The sequence below is a fragment of the Dromiciops gliroides genome, chromosome 1 (assembly GCF_019393635.1).
Source record: "Dromiciops gliroides isolate mDroGli1 chromosome 1, mDroGli1.pri, whole genome shotgun sequence".
Taxonomy (NCBI): domain Eukaryota; kingdom Metazoa; phylum Chordata; class Mammalia; order Microbiotheria; family Microbiotheriidae; genus Dromiciops; species Dromiciops gliroides.
This window is the reverse complement of record NC_057861.1, coordinates 243,916,567-243,941,589: the sequence shown is the minus strand read 5'-3', so window position 1 is coordinate 243,941,589 and position 25,023 is coordinate 243,916,567. Positions and strand designations below refer to the sequence as shown.

At 39.3% G+C, this 25,023-nt stretch overlaps 1 protein-coding gene across 1 annotated transcript in view; it reads left to right on the top strand.

Moving 5' to 3' along the window:
* Positions 1-333: 333 nt before the first annotated feature.
* Positions 334-25,023, top strand: part of CDH2 (cadherin 2) — a 264,972-nt gene continuing 240,282 nt past the window's right edge. Inside the window, 1 exon segment of the mRNA XM_043993604.1 lies at positions 334-541. Coding sequence (XP_043849539.1) covers positions 473-541 — 69 coding nt within the window. The 5' untranslated portion in view covers positions 334-472.

Genomic DNA, 25,023 nt, shown 5'->3' with positions numbered 1-25,023 from the left:
TCGCTGGAGAGCGGGCCGGAGGGGGACCGTCGCGGCCGCCGCTGCTGCCTCCCATCCCTGCGGCTGCCTGAGCTGGAGAGGAACCGGCTCCGCTGTTCGGCTCCTGCTGCTGCCGCCGCTGCCGCTGCCTATACACACAGAGAGACACGGGTACACGCAGACCCTCCTCCCTGCATCCATCCCCTTGATCTCTCGGTCTGTTTTATTACTCCTGGTGCGAGTCCCGCGGACTCTTCGCTCCGCTATTTGTCATCATCTCTCTCTCTCCATTGGCGGGGAGGAGAGGTTGAGAAAGAGAAAGGGGGGGGTGGGGGTGGGGAAGGGAAAGGGGGGGAGGGTTGCGTGTGTGTGTGTGTGTGTGTATGTGTGTGTGGAAAACTGCCTGGAGTCGTCTCTCTCTCCGTTGCTGCTGCTGCTGCTGCTCCTCCTGCCGCCGCCGCCTCCGGCTCCTCCTCGGCCCCTCTTCGCCTCCATGTGCCGGATAGCGGGAGCGCCGTGGACCCTGCTGCCGCTGCTAGCGCTGCTGGCGGCCCTGCACCAGGTAAAGGGCGCCTGGGGGGTACAGGCCGGCTGGCCCTGGGACGGACTAGGGGATGGGGACGGAAGGAGGGTGGGGTGTGGGCGGGTGGAGGCTCTGGGTCCCTTTGTTCCCCCGCACTGCTGCTCCGGTGCAGGGCGATGCACCCGGGAAGGGGTGGGAGGGACAGAGGTTGCTGCACCGCTGCTGTAGGAAGGGGGAAGCTGTGAGTGCGGGCCAGGGAAAAGGAGGAGGAGGAGCAGGGGCAGGGGGTTGTGGGCAGAGCAGGTTGTTTGCAGCCGCTGTTCTGGCAGTGCCCTGAGGGGGGGGGGGAGGATTGAAGCGGGTCACCAGGGCGCCCCTCTAGGGACTAGGGGATCTTTAGGAAAAAAAGCGCTAGGGGTAGTTGGGGAATTTCCATGCATTTGCAATTTTCCGCTTTCTAGCCCTCTTCTACTTTGCTCCATTTGTGTTTTGTCTTGTACTCTGAAATGAGGTGGGTAGTTTGTGGTCGGGATTCCCCAGCTTCCCTTCTGAGCGCCCCCCCCCCCATCTTTGCTCTCTGTGTCTGGGATGCAGAAGCAAAGCGGTACTTGCCTCTAATCTGACCCACAACCATCCCTGTGCCCAGAGCAGCCTCCACCCTCCTTGAGCTTGATTTATCCCCGCAGAGTTGTTTCCTGTACTCTTTTTACTTACTTGGACAATTTCTCTTGTCCACCTTTCCCTAGGAAAACAAAACAAAACAAAAAACAAACTCGCACCCGTGTCCACCTTCATCTCACAAACCCTTGCCCAGTCTGGGAAGGGATAGGTCCCGTTTCCAATCCACAGTCGCCCGTCTCACTTCTCATACCTTTATTTGCTCCTGTCACCCCCTTCCCGCACATCTTTGCTTGGGAAGACTGCGCTGACCTGTCCTTTTACATGTGCCCTCCTTCCCCGACCTTCTCCCTCTAAATTTTATTCATTTTGGTCTCCCCCTCGAATCCTCCCCACGTTCCTCTACACTCGGTCCGGGGAAAGAGACCCAGAAGATACACTGCTTTCTGTTGGGTATTCTCTGAGTCAGTAAACACCTGCTCTTTCCCCCCCCCGTCCCCTCCCAGGCTCCCTTTCTTGCTTTGTGGTTTGGGCTGCTTAACTTCTCTCCTGTCTTCGGACCACCCCGCTTGTGGTTCTTCTGTCTCCTGGTCGAGCTGGGCTTGCCTGGTCCCGTAAGACTGAGCTGCTCAGCCCGCCCCTCCCCACGGCCCCTCTAATCCCATCCTGGGAGTAGATAGCGTGCTTCTGCCGCCTCCCTGGGGGCAGGAGCTCGACTCTCCGGCGCTGGGTCCTCTAGAAGCTTAGCCGGGAGGCTGAGAAAGAGACTTTCCCAACCCCCCACCCGGGTCCCAAGGAGCAGTGTCCCGAACCCGGGTTAAGAGGCTAGATGTATTTGTCCTGAGCGAAGGGAGAGGCTTCTCCCAGGGAAGTGGACAGAAAACGGGCTTCAGTTGCACAAAGGGAAAGTCGGAACTGGGTGGGATCCCCCAAGGTGTATTGAGGGTGGGGAAGAGCGCTGAAGGTTGGCTGTGCTAGGACAGATGGTGCGGGTCTTCACCTCTTAATGGTCTTTAAGGGTTGGGGCATTTCCTGCCCTAAAGTGCATAGAGGAGCTGGCTCCTCCGGAGATACCAGGCTTGCTGGGGGTGGTGGTGGTGGTTCTGGGGAGCACGATAAGGAGTAGTCGGGGCATCCTCCCACCCCTTCTTTATTTCTCCCGGGCAGGAGTGTTGCTGGCTGTAGCTGCAGCCGCCCTCTAGAGGGGTGTGGGCTGGGCTAGTCTTTTGCGGAGTCTCTGTCCATGGTGCAGGCTAGCCTAGGGTCACTCAGTCCCGCTGCCTGCCTCTTTCTTTTCTTCCTCCAGTCCTCTAACCCGTTTCTCTTAGTGCATTTCACATGCTTCTAGTTCTTGATAAGACCCCTCCTTCCCTTTCTTTTCTCTTTGGTCTTTCCTTTTGTTCTTCCTCTCCAGCCCTCCTTTTCCCAGCCTACTGGAGTCTTCCCACCTCCCCAGGTTCCCCAATACCGGGTAGGGGATAAAGGGGTAGTTTTTATTTAGACTAGGTCAAAATACATCAGTTCCAAATTTCTGTTCTTTGTAAATTCAGGCTGGGATTTCTTTTCATCTGGGGAATTGGGGGGGGGGGGACCATTTGTCCCTGTCATTAAGCTATTAAGAGCGGCTCCTCACAACATAAAAGCTTCAGCACCTTACTCTTTCTTTTAATAAAACTTAATTATTTCACCTTTTTAAAAATGGGATTTGTCCAGAGATTTATTCTTGGAGAAGAAAAGAAGCCAGTTTTGGCGATGGAGAAACAAACAAACTTTCCCAAATACCTTATGTTTCAGATCATTGGCATTATTTTTTTTTTACAGTGAAGTTTTGTTTTAAGCTCTCTATGTATTTAGACATCAGTCTACACTTCTTTTCATCTATATAAAGACCATTTAATAAATCTTTCCAGTATGAATTCCTGTAGCAAGCAGCTACTTCCAACTAGCTTTTTATCTTAAATCAGTTTTAATTTAAAACTAAGTGTGAAGTTAGGGCAGGAAACTGGTCATACTGATTTGTTTGTTGATAATTCACAATCTGGGGTATTGCTAAGTGAGTTATGGTTGGGGAAATCTAATTTCCTCTTTAAGAAAAAAAAACAACCTAAGATATCTTGTTTGGAGTGAGTTTTTTTGTTAGTAAACTTCAAAACTGGAATTTCTGTTTAGAACAAATTAGCTTTGTAAGTCTGAATCATGAAACTAGTTTTAAAGTCCATAGTTCATTTCCCCCTGACGTCAATTAAAAAAAAATATGGCATGTAGTAAGCACTGCATGTAAGTAAAGGATTCACTTAAAACTTTTCTTCAAAGTATATTCAGTTGCTGAAAGTTTCAGGTTTCTTGTCTTCTGAAATTGTCATTTGTGATCTGTCATGTAAAACCACACATAACCTTTTTCTGTAACTTGACAATTTTGTAACTCATGAGTAGTTTAAGTCAGGCAGTTAACATTGAGTTATTTGAAAGGTCATTAGGAAATGGCAGTGTGTTCAGTTTATGCAACAAAAGTTTTAGGATCCGGTGTACCATGGGTATTGTACATCTGAGATTAGAAATGGCTTTGTGCTAATGTTCTATTTTATACATGGAAACAACAGCACTCTCTGGAAGGTAAGGATGGCCTTAACACATAAATCAGGCAACTGCTGCTAAAATTGTTGTTTTATTGGGGCAGGCCTAAGGATGCATTTCAAAGAAAATAGAGTGCCTACGTGTTAATTATAGTTAAATATTGGATGTCACCTAAACTGTGTTTTATTTTTTAACCTTTTCCTAAGCATTTGAGATCCTTAATCATTCTTATTAGTGTTTTGTATGGATTGTTTTAAATGACTTGTATTTTGTGATATTTGATTTCACCATACCCTTTTTCATATATAACATCATTGCCCACTTAGGGTACATGTAGCTTTGAACTTCATTTTTCACAGGTTAAAGGAAGAATTTGCTAGCTTCATTTAAAATATGTGGCTTTCATTTTTATTTTAACTTGGAACTTTTGAATTCTAAACAAGTTTGTGATTACCCTCAACCCTCCAAAAATCCATTACTCTATGCATTTAAGGCAGACCCAATAACTGTTAGGAACCTCTTTTTCTTTTCTAATTCTTCTCTTAGTTTTAATTGCTCAGTTCTGTTGTTTAATTTAAATATGCTTGAATTGGGTTAGGAGGCAAAGTAAGCTTTTGTAAGATGTTAATTGAAACTCCTTTCTGTTATTCCTTTGTTTTTCTCTGTGTCCTTATGTTGTAGTTTATGTGATCTCTTTGGAAACCTAAGTGTATAATCTAAGGATATTTTCTTAATTTTGAAAAATAGTATTTTTCTTTTTTATTATCAGCATACTTTGTAGTTATGTCAGTTCCATGAAACAGTCCTAGAAAAGGAGAATGAGTCAGGATGAGCAAATCTAGACTATAATAAGCTGGTAAACCTTAAATATGAAACATATGTAGTGGTACTTACTTTTAATTGATTTGTATAATATACATGCATACAGAGGGAAGGAAAGTTAACTTGTATGAATAAGCATAAATACTTTTCCCCCCCTTTGGAATAATGGATATACCTGCTCATGAATTTCTTTGGCACATATGATCTTTACATGTAGTAGAGACTGAATAGACTGGGATTAATTAAAAAACAATAGAAATATCTTGAATGTTTAGAGCTAATTTTTGAAAGAGTAAATTGTTTTAAAAGAAGACTAAATCAATTGTAAGTCTAGAAGTTAACTGTCTTTCCTTTCCTGAAACCCAATTGTTTTCCTCTAAGGAAGTTTGGAGTGGGATTAAAGAGGAAACCCTCTTTTAAAACTGTTTAAAACTTCTTATTTTGGAAGTATACAGCTTGAACATCTTATGGAACATATTTCTATTGATAGTTCACTACATCTGCACTGCCCTTAATTTTCTTTTTTTTTTTCATTAAAATTCTTAAATCTGTTGTGCCTCATTAAGCTTTAGGATTTTTAATGAGGAAATGTCAAGACTTAAAGCTTGCTTTAAAATCCTTTTTTGATCTAAAGTGATGCAAATCTTCCTGTTTTCAAGAGGATATTCTCAAGTTAGATTTAGTCTGATTAAAAAAAAACAAAATCAGACTTTTATTTATGCCCTTTTGATCTAGGTAAAATTGTGTGTGCATTTGTATAATTTTGGCTTAAATACAAATAAGTAAAGTTTAATTACAACATCTTGCCTATAATTTTTATCTACTATTTTTGAAAGAGGAGGGATCTAAAATTTTATTTTATCAGTTGAATAAGTATTTCACGACTACCATAACTGTGATAACCTGTAGCCTATTCTAGGAATCTTTTATTAGTTTAGAATAATCATCAGAAAAATAAAAAAACAACAATAACAATGCCATCATTTAGATTCTAAAATTACAAATGTCAGGATAATCACTTTTATGACAACTTTGTTTTACATTTTTGTCATATTTACACAATTCAAGTTAGGTATATAATATGGGGCAGGTACCATGCTAGGGCAATTTCCAAATTTCCCTCTTTGTGTTAAGGATATCACTATCTTCCCAATCATCCAGCTTCATAATTTGTCTTTCCTCTCCCTATATAACTATCTCTAATCAGTTGCCAAAGATTATTGATTCTATATTCATAACATCTTTTCCATTCATCTCTTCTCCACTCACTTTGCTGCCTAGTTCAGGCCTTATCACCTTCTGTTTTGACTGCCTTCTAATTCCCCAATGCTAGGCTTTCCTCTCTCCAGTAAGCTTTGGCCATATTACTCCCTTGCTCAAGAACTCAGTGACTCCCCATTGCCGAAGGATAAAATACAAATTCCTCAGCCTAAAGTTTGAGGCCCTCTCTGGATTATTTTTTACTTCCCTTTCTGGACTAATTTCAGTTCTGTTCACTACATTCTAGCCAAAATAAAATTAGAATTCTCTGAATTCAGGACTCATATCTCCTGCCTTCATACAGTTCTATCAGCTGTCACCCATCAATGGAATATAATCTTTCCTCATTTTGACCTCTCAGGGTCTTTTGTCTTTTTTTTCCCAAGACTCAGGTGTGGACCTATCGTCCCCATGAAGAGTTCTTCTTCCTCTCCATATTGTACTCTTTATTATACTTATATCCATGATGTATTTTCCTAGTAGACTATAAACTCCTTGAGGGCGAAACTTTTTTTGTTTTTGCCATAATTCTACTGCCTGCATAGTTCTCACATTGTAGCGCTTAGTAAATGTTTGTTGGATTTATTTTCTTTCTAGGTTTTTTTTGTTTGGTTTTTGGTTAATATGTTGAGCTCAGGGATAGTGGTTGCTTTTTTCCCCCAACTGTTTACTTTTCTTCCATAGCATACCGCTGTAGGGGGGAAATAATGGACGCTCAGCAGATAGTTCTAGTTTTGTCTGGGGCATGAAGGGTATTTGGGAGAGTAAGTTACTCTGGTTATGTAGTCAGTATGAAGTGGTAAAACTAGTTACTACCAGCCTGGAAGTCTAAAGGTTTGGTTTCCAGTTCTGGCTGTGTTAGTAACTACCACTTTGAATAAATCACTCTTCTTTTCTGGGTTTTAGTGTCCTCATCTGTTAAATGAAGGGTTTGGCTTGATAATCTTGAAGGAAGCTCTTTTCAACCATAAGATTGTCTAAATCATGGAAAGACACTTCAGTAGTAACTACTTAGTATAGTGTCTGTTGTTTCTGTTTATTTTAGAAAGAATAGAACCTTACTTTTGAATTTAAAACGATGCGATCTTAAAGTAACTCGCAAAGGATCTTAAAAATAGAGTAACAGCGATCATTTTGGATTTTATTGACAGTAGTCACTTTCTGCTCTTTGAATTTGGCATTCTGTCTCCTGCCTCCAGAATTTGCAAGGCTTATTCCGTCTACCTGTAATGTAATGTACTCCCCCTTGGAATCCCTAACTTCCTTCAAGGCTCTGTTATGTGCTACCCCCTCTTACAAGAAGCATTTCCTGATTTCATTAAATTGTTAATCTGCTCCTCTTTAGATGAGCCTGTCTATCTTTGTATTCATATGTTGTATCCCACCAGTAGAAATAAGCTCTTGAGGGAAAAGCCCATTTAAAATTATCTTTTTATGCTTTGTACCCGCTTAATAAATGATAGTTGGATAGGATTAAATTGGATTGGATAGTTTAAGGTGTGTGTTTATCAAAGAAGATGTTTTAGCCAGTTTTTAAAAAGTGTCCTTTGGAATTTTTGAGAGAGTAAGATTATTTAATTGCATATTTAAACAGAATTGTAGTTCAGTATGTTCAGTATTACTTCAAAAATGCATCATTTAATTGGTATAGTTACACCTGCCACCAAGGAAGCTGAAACCCTTTCACATCTGGTAGGAAGGAAGGAAACAAACATTTCTTAAGCACTTGCTATTGGCCACTGTGTTAATTACTTTATGACTATTAACTCATTTCCTTTCCACAGCAATCCCGGGAGGTAGATCCTATTATTAACTCACTTTTACAGCTGGGGAAACTGAGACAAACTTGCCTAAGGTCATACAGCTAATAAGTGACTGAAGACAGATTTGAACTTGGTTCTTCTTTGACTAGAGACCCAGTTGTCTATTGTCTTAGGCCCCCTAGCTGCCTTTGCTACCTGAAACCAGGTGGTTTCTTTAGGTAAGTGACTGTGACTGAAAAAGTTTGGTCCCAGTGGGAACTTTTCTAGACTTAGCCAGACTTGTCCTTGAACCCCCTACTCAAATCACTTCCAATGACCATACTTTCTGCTGGCATGATCATTTTTGAGGCATCAGAACACTACAGTGGAGGAGAAAACATAAACTTACTAGGGAGAAAAATCATCTTTTAACCATTCCTTTGTATCCTTTAAACAGCAATCCTTGTTGAAAACAGAAACAACCTAGAAAAAGGATCATGAAGCTCTCAAACTCTTTTTCAAAGATAGTAAGTGTCAGTTTGAAGAATATAAAAGCTCTGAAAAATTCCAAAGAAAGGCAGCCACAATAATCCACGATGAGGCTGGATTAAGAAATTCACAACACTTCATTTGAGGAAGAAAAAGACCAGGAGGGATGATGAGATAACCTGGAGTAAGTTTATAGGGCACTGAACTTAGACTCAGGAGAACCAGGTTTCAAATTCCAAAAAGAATATGAGTCATTCCCCAATTGATAAATGGTCAAAGGATATGAACAGACAGTTTTCCAATGAAGAAATCAAAACAATATTGTTTTAAGAATGACTTTGAGTGAATAAGTCATTTTGACCATTATAAATATCCACATTAACTATAAAGGACATTGAAGAAAGATGCTATCTGCATCCAAAGAAAGAAGTGATAAAAAGAAGTATAAATACAATATTTTTACATACACATATCTGTTTGTGTCTAATGGTAGCCATCTGGGGCGGGGGGAGAAAGATAAAAGGAATTTACATGTTAAATTTATTAGATATTTAAAAGGAATAGCAAGTTGTACACTAGAGATTTGCAGTTACATGTACAATCATCTTTTTATTATGTTATGGAAATGCTTGTTTTATTCCACAAATTAAAAAAAAAAGTTTAAAAATCCCACATTAAGCCCCATGTCCAAGCTATAGGAACTCTGGACAAGTCACTTACCCAGTCTGGGCCTCAGTTTTTTAATACATGCAATAAGGGAGTTGGGTGTGATGACCTCTAAAGTCCTTTCCACTCTTGGACTTTTGATCCTGTGATAAATGATGAAAGAATATACAATCATGAAAGCTGCCAGTAATATAAAACAGAATCAACCCATTTAGCAGAGCAGGATGAACCATGGAAATGGGCTTAGATGAATTCATGGCTAGATAGTGATTGGTGGGTCCATAATGATGATGATTATTATTAAGGAAAAGTCATGGATGTTCAGTGATGACATTACAAAAGAGTCTATTCTATAATGGAGGGTAAGCTGTGACAGAGAAAAGATGCTGAATTGATGGTATGTTTATGTTCATTAATATTGTTTGGAATTTTATTTCCCTTTTCATCCTATCCTTTTATTATATTGATATAGCAGAAGTGGGGGCTAAGGTGGATGATTTCAAGAATTTGGAACATAATGCCTAGCATATACATATGGAAGTCAAGAAGTTCTTCTTCGATTGTTAAGAATAGCTACCATTTGGAGCAGCTAGGTGGCGCAGTGGATAGAGCACTGGCCCTGGATTCAGGAGGACCTGAGTTCAAATCCGGCCTCAGACCCTTGACACTTACTAGCTGTGTGACCCTGGGCTAGTCACACAATTGCCTCACTTAAAAAAAAAAAAAGGAATAGCTACCATTTGTCTAGTAATTTAAAACTTGTGAAGTTCTTTACATATGTTGTCTTTTTGATAACATAACAACAAGGTGTCCACTGACTTGTTGAGTCAGATGATTCAGGTGTCATGGTCTGATTTACCTCCAAAATTAAGAAGTAACATTCATTTTACTGTATCTTTTGAGTCTTTTTGAGCAAAACAGAGAGAAGTATTTATAAATACTAGGTGACGTGATTTACTTTGATCCCTTAATGGCTTACTTTCTCCAGCCATACAGAAGACCCCAGCCTATCACTGCCTTGTGATCTTGTGTACTTTTGTCCTCTCATAAATTCTCTGTATGTGGTCATCCCAAGCTGCTGACCACCCTCCTTGAGGCTTCTTGAGTTTTCATAGGTATCAGTGGTACCTTACCAGTGGAGTACCCTGCTATTCTCTTGTTACCCCTTATTTTCTCTAAGTGATGAACTACTTCCCTTCCAGGCTGTTTGGCTTTTTGGAATCTTTTGATACTTGGTACATAATTCTTCATTGGTTATGTCATAAGCCTGTTCTTATCCTCTGTGTTTCTCTTCATTTACAATACCACTTTAAAAAAATTCTTAGCACAGTGCCTGACACACAGTAGGCACTTAATGAATGTTTATTGACTGGCTGAAATTTTACATTCTTTTGATTTTCAGCATTAGAATTTGTATATAATAAATACTATAGAATTAGAGACTGGAGGAGGGAAGGAAAACTATGTTCAATAGTAATTTTGTGGCGTTGGGTGAATAGAATACAAACTTGAATTTATTGCTTATGTTGGTGCATTTCTTCAAATAGCTCATTTCTATGATTTTCATAAATTGTCAATCCTAAAATAATGAAGAAATATTAGCATTGCTAGTTTGCACATAGTAGGTATTTTCTAAATGTTTGTTTAATAGAAATATTGTGTCTTTCCTTGAGTTTCTGAAGGGAGTGACTGTGTGTGTGTGTGTGTGTGTGTGTGTGTGTGCGTGCGCGCGTGCATGCTTGCAAGTCTGTATTATTTTGATCTTTGATCATTATTTTAGTAACTGGAAAGAGAATGGGAAAGTGAAATGATTATTTTTCCTCTTCCTTAGGACACATTGTGAGTTTATACAAATTATTTCTTTAGTACCCAGTGCAGGCCCATTACATATTAATGATATTGGGATGTATTTGTGAGGACTACTCTCCTTTATATTTTAATTACCTTCCCTTGCTATTTAGAGCATTTCAAGTATTGTTTGACTTTCAATACTCATTATTCCATGTACCTTATAAGAACATTTGTTGCCAGAGGATGATACCCAGCAAAGATAAACAAATTGACTGCCTTTTTCCTTTTATTTTTCTTGCGATATTTTCTTTTTCCTTTTTTGAGGACAGTAGTGTTAAGTGACTGGAAAATTCAGAAGAGACTATAATAATGGGGGCTGTTGTTGTGTCCGACTCTCTATGACCCCATTTGGTTGGGATTTTCTTGGCAAAGATACTAGAGAAGTTTGCCTTTTCTGTCTCCAGCTTGTTTTACAGATGAGTAAACTGAGGCAAACAGGATTAAGTAATTTGCCCAGGGTCACACAGCTATGCAATATCTGAGGCTAGATTTTAACCCCGGTCTTCCTGACTCCAGGCCCCACACTCTATCCACTGCACCACCTAGCCGCCCTAATCATGGGTAAAGATCGCAGGAGTTGTTTTCATTAGAAAATTTAAAATTGTGCCTGAGTTGATAGACTTTTTATGAAGTTGAACTTTGTTACTCTGAACAATTATGGAATCTTTTGCTATTATGATGGAGTTGTTCAGAGTATTTTGTGCTTGGTTAGATTATATATTAATAGGCGTCTTTTTTAGATTTTGAGTAGATAGCTGGTTACTTGAACTCACCCATGGTAAGCATTTTCTTTTTTTTTTTTCTTTTTTTTTTTTTAGTGAGGCAATTGGGGTTAAGTGACTTGCCCAGTGTCACACAGCTAATAAGTGTTAAGTGTCTGAGGCTGGATTTGAACTCAGGTACTCCTGAATCCAAGGCCGGTGCTCTAGCCACTGTGCCACCTAGCTGCCTCAGCATTTTCTTTTAATCTGGGGTACTTTGCAGAGTTAGTTGTAGTGACCCAGCAAGTCTGAGGAAAATGTAATGATGTGTTAATAGCTCAAATAAAATAGAACCTCTAATAACTTAAAATGTAAAATTACCTTATAAAGGGCTTGCAAATATTCACGGTCCATGTGTTTCTATGAAGCAGGTATATAATTTTTTCTAAAACTAATTGAGAAGATAAATGAATGAGAGCCCTATCCTAAATTTTGAAATGTGTTGATGGTATTACTTTTCATGTTTGAATGATTTTAATTCATTTTTTCTCCCCAAATTGATTACGCATCTCTTAAAATTAGATTCCACTCTCAAACTCTCTACACATTAAATAACAAACATATATACATGCATAGTCTGTAATGGTGTAGATTTTAGAGATGGGAGGAAGGTGTGTGCGCTATATGAAGAAAGCGTTTTGTGAACCATATAAAGCATTATATAATTGGAAGTTGGTAGTGTGTGTGGGGTGGGGTTGAGAAGGTGCACAAGCTGTTTTGTTTGCCTCTGAGTAAGTCTAGAGTAATTTGATCCCCAGTTAGTGGGTGGATACCCTTGATATGGTTGTGATTCTTAACAAAAGGTCTCTCGTTGATTAGTCGACATATTAAGCAGGCTTTGAAGCAGATGATTAAAAATTATTAATTGTGTTACCTTGAAAAAGAATTCAACTATTCAGGAATTCATCTTATGCTGGGCACATTTCTTTTGTTTCAGTTTTTTAGATTGTGGTCCCTCTACTTCAGAAATTATCTCTCCATTATCTAGAGGCTGAATACTGATGTTCATAGCACAAAGTTCACACTTTCTGGTAAAGTAAATAGGATTAATGTGCTGTGAGGCCAAAATATTAACCTTTCCATTGTCCTTCTGCTATCCACTTCAGATCAGAGTCCATCTTCACTTCCTTTGCTTACTGTTCCTAATTTGTCTGATCCTGGATTCCAAGGCTCTTTTTCTTTGGGTCAGTTTATGAGCAGACTTAAAATAGAAGTGGACTGAAATGGTTAATAATTGGAAAGTACATGACTCTTGGCCTGGAAGGTGAATGAGGAAGGTTAGAGAGGAAGGACTAGGTAGTTGGTCACTGGGGACATTCTTTACAGCTCAGGTTCACCAGCATGTTTATAGGGTCAGAGCTTTACAAACACTTTGTTCCTTTTAGTGCACATGTCTTAAATAGATAATTATCTATTTCTGGTAGCATTGGAAATTCTTTTCTGTCAAGAGCAAAATCAGCAAAATCTTACACCTTTAAGAAGAGAGAAAAATGAGGAATGGGGTAGAAACATAAATGCCCTTTTGGCCTCAAGTCTTGAGATTTAAGGTTTGGGAAATAATAGATTATAAACTTTTCAGTGTTACTTAATACCCAGATAGAGCTTAATAGTGACCCACTTCTTATTAAATAAGATTCTAAATAGTGCGGGGTTTTCTTTTTTAAGGAAAGGACATTAAAATAAGGAGTTAGTCATTGTTATAGATCACAATGCCATCGACATTCAGGCTTTTGTGCTGGGACTTTTCAGCATTGGGTATTTGGGAGCAGAGTACAGCCCTTTGTTTCTTTTTAAATAAAATCTGAGGGGTTTCTTGGGAAGGGATATAGAAGTCTCTTTATTCACATTCTAGGAGCTTTGTTTCCTTGGGTATTGTTTCAGTTTATAATGGTTGTTTAGTAGATATAGCATGTAACTCAAGAATTCCATGCATAATGATACAGACTTTAAAAACCTAATTCTGAGCATAATTGACCACCCAGGATTTATTTGTTTCAAGGATACTTTAAAAAGGCAGTTTCCCTATCTCCCTTATGGTATTGGGGTTTTGGACATAATTGTATAATGTTTTAAACAAAAATTTCAACTTTTTTTTGCATTGTATTTATAGGGTACCTATGTTACAGAACTATCAATTATATTTTACTTTCTATTTTAAATAGTATTAAGCATCCCGATACATCCAAAGCAGAAGATTTTATTACATGATATCAGAGCTACAGTCATTGGATGTAAGAATGAAGTTTTATTTACAGTTCCTCCTTAACTTTTTTATTTGATTAACTAGACAAGCATACTTTTTTAAGACACTGGCATAAGCAGAAATTTAGTTGTTTTTTTATTTAAAAATAAACTGACATACTTGACTTACAGATTACTCTAACAATTTATACCTTAGCAACCAAAGACAGATTTGTGGATTATCTGCATATATCTTTAAAACTGCTTCAAAGAGATATTTGCACATTTAATGAAAACACCTTATTTCCCCTTCCATTCTTTCCAGTATTCCTGGAAATTATAAGGGCCAAAATTGTGGTCATGATTTACTCTGGTTGGTTCTATTTTTGGAGGCTTTGATAACTTTTTAAGTGACTTTTTGTTGTTGAGTTGTTTCAGTCATGTCCGACTCTATGTGATCCCATTTATGTATTTTTTGGCAGAGGTATGTGTGTATATTTATTTATATTTCTGTGTGCACTATCACCAAGTTTGCCTTCTTAATTTTTCCAAGTATAAACATTGCCTGTGTGTTAATATCATCCAGTAAACTCCTAATTCAGTGATTGCATTGTGTTGTGGATCTGCTCCTGGATTATACCATGCAAAAGAACACAGGCCTAGTCTACCAAACTAGAAAAGGCAGGTGCATCCTTGGACCATTATCCTAGCACAAGAATTCTACTAAGAAGTGAGGTTTTTAAATCTGGAAGGATTATGACATTGATGAGAAATCATGTCTTCTTTTAAGGTATCAGAGCCATGTGTCAGTTTATGTTATGTCCCTGTGAGAAAATAATGGCGTTCTAGGGGATGCAGAGAGCCTTATCTGACCTTTCTTAAGGCCAGCTCAGAGTCAGGAGAATTTCAAAGGAAGTGTAGTTGGACTTTGGACTGTGAATAGAGACAGTTAGAGAATAAAACCACACCTACCTGAAAACCTTCCCCTCAGAGGGTCTGTTCTCTGGACTCTGACCTCGACGTATACTGCTCTGGACCACCCTCAAGTCCAGTAAACCAATAGATTTGAATGCTGCTAAGCCAGTTAACTTGAAGCAGTCGCTTCTCTTCCGGACCACAGAGGACTTATGCTCTCCCAGGTTCGAGCTTTTGGCCTTGAAACGCTGAAGGGAGCAGACTAACCTTTCCTCTCTCTCCCCCCTCTGAACTTTTGGGGGAGCAGCTCTCTTTACTAATATTTAATATGCTTTAATAAATGCTTAATGTCCAAAACTGGTGCTATAGCCTCTAATTTCTAAGTAACAATATGTTAGAAACCCCAGCTAAATTCCCTAAAACTTGGGAAAAAGATAGGCACTCCCATAAATTTTCAAACAACACATCCCTTTTTGGGTGTTCATTCAGAGTCTGATTTTAGGGAGGAAGTGACACTAGCAGGGAGGAAGGATGGCAAACAAAGACAGTCTAAGTCAGAAAGTAGTTAAATGGGAGCCTTATAGTGCTGAGAGCATTGATCTGGTCAGAAATTCGATTTCCAAACATGGATCTGTCAGCTTCATGACTTTCTGTGCCTCAGGTTCCTCACCTGTAAAATGAGGTAGTTGTCATAGAAAGAGCATTGGATTGGAGTCAGAAGACCCTGTGTTCAAATCCTAGCCCTGCTTGCTTCTTATACCTGGGTGACCATGAGCAAATCACTTTAGGATCCAGTTCATCTGTGAAATTAGGCAGCTGGATCTCATGAGCTCTAAAGGCTCATTTAGCTTTAAAACCATGGTCCCATTCATCTGTAAAAGTAGGTAGTTGGTCTTGACAAACTCTGAGGGTCCATAGAGTTCCAAAACTATGGTCCCATGAACTAATATTTTCTAAAACCTTTTCAGCTCTACAATTCTGTGATTTTATAAGGTTTGATTCAGTCCTTCTGCCTGGAATCCATCCCATCTCTCCCCACTTTAGGTGCCAGAATTAAACCCCACTTTTATAACTCTTCTTCCCCCTTTAAAGGTGTTGCACTAGATATACTTACATTTTCTGCTCTTAGTTAAGAGATTGTATGCATTTTCCAGTTATTTTCTTTTGTCTGTTTTTGTTTTTAACTAAGCCGTAAACAAGGACTTGAACCTTGCCATCTCTTTATTTTTTATCCTCTCACAGTTCTTCTGTAATGGTTTCTAGATACGAGCTTGGCTATCAGGATGTCTCTTTGTATCTGCTTTGCTAACTGTGCAAGGGGGTAGACCTAGCTTTTTACCCAATACCTCAAAGTGATATTTGTACTATCTTATGCAATACAGGAATGTTTAGTTGTTGGGGGAGGAGGTAGGGGGAAAGAGACAAAGTCTTCTCGGTCCACCTCCTACTGCTTGCAAGTTCCAGACACTTACTAGTTACACATACAGTTCACTAGAGTCAATAGAAGAGCTGACCACTTTTGATGAGATGAAAATTTTGGTAATGTGCTTTTTTAAAAATAAAATATTACATAGAAGATCTCTTTGCGGTGGCAAACAAATGGAAGTTGAGGGAATGCCTATCAATTGGGGAATGGCTGAACAAATTGTGGTATATGAATGTAATGGAATACTATTGTGCTGTAAGAAACAATGAGCAGGCAGATTTCAGAAAAACCTGGAAAGACTTAAGTGGACTGATGCTGAGTGAAGTGAGCAGAACCAGGAGAACATTGTACACAGTGACAGTAGCATTGTGTGATGATCAACTGTAATAAATTTGGTTCATCTCAGCAGTGAAATGATCCAAGACAATTTCAAAGGACTTATGATGGAAAATGTTCTCTACATCCAGAAAAAAGAATTGTGGATTCTGAATGCAGATTGAACCATACTGTTTCTACTTTTGTTTTTGTTTTTACCCTTGAGGATTTTCCTTTTTGTTCTGATTCTTCTTTCACAACATGACTAATGCAGACAAAAGAATATTGCATAGACATTGTCATTATTTGTTTTTTTTAATTAATCAAATTATTTATTTTGTGGGGCAGTGAGGGTTAAGTAACTTGCCCAAGGTCACACGGCTTGTAAGTGTGTCAAGTGTCTGAGGCTGGATTTGAACTCAGGTACTTCTGAATCCAGGGCCGGTGCTCTATCTACTGTGCCACGTAGCTGCCCCCAGACATTGTCATTATTAATAGTATTGGTGGGGGCAGCTACGTGGCACAGTAGATAGAGCACCGGCCCTGGATTCAGAAGTACCTGAGTTCAAATCCAGCCTCAGACACTTGACACACTTACAAGCCGTGTGACCTTGGGCAAGTTACTTAACCCTCACTGCCCAATGAAAAAACAAAACAAAACAAACCCCCCCCCCCCCAAATAGTATTGTTGATTACCTTGTCACCTATAACCAGGCCTCATGGACCTCTGGTAGTTCCTGAATCTTATTTTGAATGCCTGAATCATGGTATTGCATAGTAAAGTCAGAAGGCTTGGCTTATAGTCCACTTTAACACATATTGGCTGTGGGACCCTGAGAAAGGGATTTAGCTTATTTCTCAGGTTCCTTAGCTATGAAATGAGGATATGATGTTCGCATATAACATGCGTCCGAGTTGTGAGGAAAGTCCTTAATAAATTTGACCTGTGTGATACAAATGTTATCATTTAGCTGTAGTGACTTACTTGTGTCACACATGATGCTCCATCTCCTGCCTTTGTCTCTGCCTTTGCTTTGCTCTGTATCCCATGCCTAGAATGTTCTCCCTCCTCAGATTCTCTTGCTTCCTTTAAGACTCAGCTCTAATACCACATCTTCCAGGAGGCCTTTCAGGATCTTCCCAACTGGTGTAATGTCCTTCCCTTCAAGGCTGTTTTCCATTTATTCTATATTAATATCATATGTTTTCTTTTAGAATGGATAGTTTTCTTTTGATAAGAGTAGATTTAAAAAAACTTTTTTCCTGCAAATTCAGTATCTGATGTGTTTTGAGATTTATGTACACATATAGCAGGCAAGTTTTATTTTTCTCTATCAGTAGCCATGTGAGTGACAGGATCTACCTACAGGAGTCTCTGAATCAGCAATATCAACAGCTCAGCATCTAATCCCAAACCCAGATTCCTGATTAAGTGGGCCTACTGGGCCCCCAGTAATATATTCCTTGGAATTCACAGACCCACTTAGGACCACTATCTACAGTGCAGAATGACTTGGGTCAGAGAAGGTTTTCTACTCTGAAGGAGATCTGTATGGAAAAATTCTGACGGTGCCTTCATTGCAAGTTCTAGAACAGTCTTGTACTGAGTACCTTAAGGGGAAGCAAGGGTCCAGAAGAAATTCATGAAGTGAGTAGTGTGCTTCATCTGGAAAGGAACTTGGGGAACCAAGGGAGGTGAAATAGAAACTTAAAAGGAAAGCAAAACTCAAGGTTTTGGATGTGACAAGAAGTTAATTGAGATAGCCCAATAGAAATACAATTGCTATAAGCATAGGTCAGGTCAGATTAATCTTGGTCCTGAGATATTGGGCCTCTCAGTATCCTTATGTTATCTTTATTCCAGGTAGATAAGGAGCCTAGGGCTTGGGTTTGGGTGTCCTTATGGTAGTGATAATACCAGTGGGCTTACTATGTTCCTGATATTCATCAGTGGTGCAAGATTGGCTATATCATAAGATCTTATTGCTGATGACTTTCCCCCCCAAATCATCTTAACGTGAGAATCACAGGAAAGTAACAGGAATCTGGGCCTTTGTTCCTAATCTGTCAAATGAGGCAGTTGGACTTGTTGGTCTTTAAGGTCTCTTCCAACTCAAAATTTATGATCCTATAAAGGATCTGATAAAGAAACCTTATCCTAGTAGCCGAGTTTGGATAAAGGAAGCTCACAGCCACGTTGTCTGATCTCCATTTTAAGCTAGAGCTCAGTGTATTTGTGTCCCACAGTTACCAGTGTCCTTTCAAATATGCTATCATGTTTCTTTCTGTGGACTATAAGAACATTGTTACTTAATGTTAATTGACCAGTGTTATTAAGAACATTATGGGTTAATGTGCTACCTTTATGTAAAATAACAAGATAATAAGTGTCTGCTTTTTGTGCAGGAGTAGAAGCTCTACTTTTTGCTATGATGCAATCCTGGATGGCAGATTCTATTTTCATATGTTATGTAGGAGGGAGGGTGGGGTTGAATGTCTTAACATTAAATCCTAGATATGACCAACACAATTTCATAAAAGCAAAGCTTATTATAATGATAAGCCTCTATAGTATTTTTTAGTAGTAAAACTATTTTCAGAGCCCAATAAAATGGGAATAAACATATTGTACATAGATTATACAAAAGCCCTAATGTACTATACATAATTATCTCACATAAAACTGCAACTCTGTTGTACCATAAATTTGACATATCTAAAACTGTATGCTATCTATACCAAATATTAATTGAACACTTAATTAACAATTTTCCTTGCTGCCTTGGCATTAAAAAGTCTTTGGGGGATAAATTGGATGGCCCACCTTAAAAAAAGATCTACTCATGGAAATTTGAACTGATGCTTTTTTTCTCTCTCAATACATTTCCCTGTAGCAAGCAGAAGCATTCAAAACCATTCCATTGACCTTAGAGCTGCACTCAAAGCTGGGATCATTCTTTTCAAAAATAGCCACTGCAGCATATAAATATTTGAAGGCTTTACAAAGAACTTTTGTTGTGAGAGCTTGGATATTAGGAGTTCCTTGAATTTGGTACAATTCATTTTGCTCTCTTTGTCTCCTCTGCCCTCCTCCCCACCAAAACCCAAAAAACCAAGCTCAAGGACATCTGTGATTGTGAACATATTATATTAGGAGGTTAATGCAGAAAGGAGGGGAGGAAGGGAAGGGCAATAGGTCATTGAATCTGTGTAGGACAGTAGAATGGAACCTAGTGATAGAAAACTATGGTTGGTATCAAAACTTGGGCTCCAAGAACATTGAGATCATCTAAATCAAGGATAGCTTGTACAGGGTGACCAGAAAGACTTTTTGGATTGCTTTTCACTGGTCCTAGCAGTGGGCTTATACAGGAAAGCTAAACAGGTTCTCAGAATTCCAGTTGATTTTGGTTGAAGGTTTACCAGGGTCTTTGAAGGTTGTTTATGTCATGGAGATTTGTGAGCATTGGGTGGTAAGGAGCTACAGTTTAAGATAGATCTATATATCTATATAAGATATATCGAGATATATCTATATCTATATATATGTATATGTATACACACACACACATATATGTATATTTAAGAGATAGAGTTTTAATCTTGGATGGTAGTCAAGAGCAAGGCATAGTCCCAGTCTCAGAGGAACTGGACTATGGAGCAGGTTGCCAAGAAAAGTACTTTGGCATGAGGAGGTAGGGTGGAGAAGAATACGAAAGAGCTGTTGGAAATGGAATACGAAGTAGAGTGTTCAGTCATATAGACGTCATTTGCTAGAGCCAGGATACAAAATCAGAGCAAATGTCATCGAATTCTAGATTTAAACCTACCTAGGCCCTTAGACAACATGTTGTTTGATCCCCTCACTTTAGGGATGAGGAAACTGAGGCCCAAAGAAGTTGTTATTTCACACTGGACCCACTTCAACATATGGATTCATTGGTTCTTTGTATGGCCATTGCTTAGTAGCTCATGCTGGTTGCAAGGTTGGAGTTTGAGGCACTAAATTTGCAACTGGTTGGTCAAATGCCACAAGATGGTGGGTTCAGGGGATATGTAGCCAGTGCAATAATTTTAGTTGATGGTATAGGTGAAGGTAGAGGTGTAAGTGGAGTGAGTGAAATGTATAAAGAAGATGGGAAAAGTATAAACTACCAGTTTCTAGCATTTCAAAGTTGTATTTCCAGTGCCTAGCATAGGATTCAGTCCCTTGTACATAGTAGATGCTTAATATTGAATTGAATTAGATTGATAAAAATGAAAGTAGTTTATAGTTATATATGTTCTAGGACTGAAAAAAGTCATTGGATTTGATGATAAAGAGGCTATGATTGACCTTTGAGGAAAGTCATTTGAATAAAGTGGTACAAATAAAAAATGACTAAAATCTGCACCAATGATTAGGACAAAGAGCCAATAGACAGGAAGAGATTGAAGATTTACAGAAAGAGAATGGATGATTGATGCAGCGAGGTCATGGAGGAAAGATGGCATCAAGGACAGGTATAGGGTTTGACAGTTGATCAGTAATATATGATTTCTGCATTATGATAGGATCATAGTTTTGCATTTGGAATGAGACCTCGGAGGTCATTGGACCAAACCTCCTTATTTAACATGAGGAACCTGAACAAGTAGTTGAATTATTTGCCCATTGTCAGATAGCTAGTAAGTTTTTGGGATGGAGTTTGAACCCAGATCTTTCTGACTTTCAAGTCCAGTGCCCTATTCAATTCCCCAGGCTACTTACTAAATATTTACAGCTTCTGTGCCTAATATGTGACTTTTTGAATATGTGCAGATATTTCTGGTTGACTTTGGGGAAGATTTTTTGGTAAAGCATGTGGCCTATTTAGTTGAAAGAGTTTCTTCTGGAACAGGAAAGAAAGTCTAACACCAGGCATCAAATTCTTTGATGATACATTTGAACACTGCTGTGTAAAAGAAATTGGATAAAACTGGACCATTATACAATCATGTTTCACTTTTTCACTCTGATAGTGAATGTGTCTGACAGGGTATAATCACTCCTAGATGATTGGCAAGACTAATTGGAATTGTCTTAAAATTTGATGACTCCATCAGCTTAACTTTGCTGACCATCAAGTCCCCAGGCCTTCTGATGATATCATACTTTTATGAGATTGATTATCTTCTGGAGGCTAGACTATATTCAGTATGATAAGGAACAAATATACTTATTACTATTCATAAGAAAGTCACATAATTAATGATGCATAATATGTAGACTAAAGGACACTGTCCAGAATCTTGTCAGGAGTAGAGATTGAGTACTTACTTGTCACTTTCTGTTCTCATTGGTTTTCTCTGTTTTCTTTTTGAAGACATTATCGAGGCCAAATATTGTTACAGTACTTTCTGAGCAGCTCATAAGTTGAAGGAAAAGCTTATGAAGTAGTATAAAAAGTTCCTTTCCACAGTGAGGTTCTTTAAGGATCTGGGCACATGGTTGAGTTACTTCTTCTTCTTGAAAAGTGGCATCCAAAAGGTTTCCATAACCTAGGATTATGTTCTTGGAAAAAAAGAATTTCTGTGTGGCATGTCAGCCTAGGGTGAATAGTGAATAGGAGAGCTATATGTAGCTAGGTGGTGCAGTGAGTAAAGCTCTTAGTCCTGAGCCAGCAAAACTCGAGTTCAAATCTAGCCTCAGGCACTTATTAACTGTCACTTTGGGCAGGTCATTTAACCTCTATTTCCCTCAGTTTCCTCAACTGTAAAATGGGGATAATAATAGCACCTTTATGAAGGGCTGATGTGAGGATCAAATGAGATATTTTTAAAGTTCTTGGCACACCGTAGATACTATAAATGTGATTATTATTATTATTAGCAATAATTACTTATTGTTATTAATGTACTGTAAGTTTAGGTCACAGAGACTTACTCAATGAAGTTAACTTAGGGATGCAGGAGTTATTTGCTAGTTAGCAACTCATCACATCCCAAGACCTTTAAGTATAATCAGTCTGTTTTCTGCCATGCAGGCCAACTTGAGGGTCAATTTAAGGCCCTTGCAGATGAAACAGAAAAATGTGTTTGGACCTGTGCACACTATAACACGTAGCATTGTTGTAAAATCCGAAGAGCTTTAGAGCCAGAGGAAATCTCAGAAAGAGCAGCAACAGTGCTTTAGGCACTGCCTTAATAGAGATTCCTCCAAAATTGTAAGGGAAGCCTCTGCTATGGACAGTAGGGAGTCTGCCAGATCTGATTATATGGACCTCGTAACTGGAAGAGAAATTGGATTAAAAGCAAAAATTAGGAGTCTGCTGACAGGGGCCTTGGGCAATTCTTGAAATTACCCCAATTACCAGCTGATCAATTAGCCACTTTAAAAACTTTCTCTGATAAATGCTTAAATTTATGGAAAGTGAGTTAGAGCCCTTTCTAAAGTTACAGAGGAATAATAGATTTACTTATCCCCAATAATGAAACCATTAAACTTGGGTTTGGTAAAATATTGGCTTATGATACACAGAGTACGTATGTTACTGCTTAGTTTTCTGTGGAAAAGTTGATTACTGCTTTTTGAATTTGGTATGTTCCTTATATGTGTGTGTCACACACATATATATAATCCCCCCATTACATGTTAAAACAATTTTTTAAAATATTTGGTTTCTTTTTTCAGTGTTGAGTTTCTATTTCTATCCTTCCCTCCCTTCTGTTCCCCCTCCCTGAGATGGTAAGCAATCAGCTATAGGTTACACATGCACAATTATGTAACACATTTGCATATTATTCATTTTGTACACAGACTCGAATAAAAGAAGAACGAAAGAGAAAAATAGCATAGTTCAGTCTGTATTCAAGCAATATCAGTTCTTTCTCTGGAGGAAGATAGTATGCTTCATTATTAGTCCTTTGTGATTGTCTTGGATCATTGTATTGCTGAGAATAGCTAAATCATTCATAGTTCTTTACTGAACAATATTGCTGTTACTGTGTACAACGTTCTCCTGGTTCTATTCACTTCATTTTGCATCAGTTCGTGGAAGTCTTTCCAGGTTTTTTTTGAAATCATTCTGTTTCTCATTTCTTATAGCATAGTAATATTCCATCACAACTGTATGCCACAGTTTGTTTTAGCCATTCCCTAATCTATGGGTATTTCTTCAATATCCAATTCTTAGCTCTCATAAAAAGAGCTGCTATAAATACTTTTGCCCAAATAGGTCCCCTTCTCTCTCTCTCTCTCTCTCTCTCTCTCTCTCTCTCTCTCTCTCTCTCTCTCCCTCTCTCTCTCTCTCTCTCTCCCCCCCCCCCCTCTCTCTCTCTCTCCCCCTCTCTCTCTCTCCCTCTCTCTCTCTCTCTCCCCCCCCCCCTCTCTCTCTCTCTCTCTCTCCCTCCCCTCCCGCTCTCTCTCTCTCTCTCTCTCTCCCCCCCCCCTCTCTCTCTCTCTCTCTCTCTCTCTCTCTCCCTCTCTCTCTCTCCCCTCTCTCTCTCTCTCTCTCTCTCTCTCTCTCTCTCTCTCTCTCTCTCCCCCTCTCTCTCCCCTCTCTCTCCCTCTCTCTCTCTCCCTCTCTCTCTCTCTCTCCCTCTCTCTCTCTCTCTCTCTCTCTCTCTCTCTCTCTCTCTCTCTCTCTCTCCCTCTCTCTCTCCTCTCTCTCTCTCTCTCTCTCTCTCTCTCTCTCTCTCTCTCTCTCTCTCTCTCCCTCTCTCTCTCTCTCTCTCTCTCTCTCTCCTCTCTCTCTCTCCCTCCCCCCCCCCCCCTCTCTCTCTCTCTCTCTCTCTCTCTCTCTCTCTCTCTCGATGTTTTTGTGATATTGACCTAGTAGTGGCATTGGTATGTTCTTTGATCGTAACCCTAAATTCATAAAGCAAATTTGTTGTTAAGGCACAGCTAAACAATGAGCAGGAGGTTTAATTTTTCTATGATAGTCTCAATGTTCTAGATACCTTAAGGTTAGGATCTAGACAATCATTTCATTGGATTAGGGAACTCTTAACTAAGGAATTTCACTCTACTAATGAGGTCAGTACATTCTCCACAGCTTTCTAGTCTTAGCAAGTTGTCTACTGCTCTGACATGTGAAGTGACTGGTCCAGGTTAACACTGTCGATATGTGTCATAGCCAGGATTTGAACCTAGGTTTGTTCTGCTTTTGAGGCCAGTTCTCTATCCACAAAATGCTGCTGCTTTTTTCTTGAGTAACTTGGGGTGGGGCTGGTGAAGCAATTGGGGATAAGTGACTTGCCTAGGGTCACACAGCTAGTAAGTGTTAAGTGTCTGAGGTTGGATTTGAACTCAGGTCCTCCTGACTTCACGACTGGTGCTCCATCAACTGCACCACCTAGCTGCCCCTCTTGATTAACTTAAAAGGAATAGAGGAGAAAATTCTTTAATGAAATTATATTGAGAGTCTGGAGGTGGGGAGAGAAAAGGAAGGGAACCAACATTTATTAAGCACCTACCATGTATCAGGCACTGTGCTAATCATTTTTACAGGTGTTTTCTTATTTGATACTCACAACAACCCTATGAGGTAGGTGCTCCTGTGACTCCCATTGTAGAGTTGAGGAAGATGAGGGACACATAGGTTAAGTGACTTTCCCAGGGTTGTACCTGAGGCCAGATTTGAAGTTTGATGTTTTTAAATACATGTGCAGCCCTCTTTTCATTGTAGCACCTGGATGCCTGTGGAAAACAGTATAATATTTCTTCGTCTGCCCCTTCCCCTTTTTTTCTCAATATATTTATACATATGTGTCTTAAAGTGAGTGAGTTCATTTTATTTGGTCTCCAATAAACCTAAGCCTAATTCAAATAGAGAAATTTAAATTAGAATATGTAAAATTGGGGGCAGAGATTAAGTTTAGGGGTTAGTCTTTGTGGGAATATTCAGTTTGTGGAAGAATCACGAAATAGAGTATTTTGTG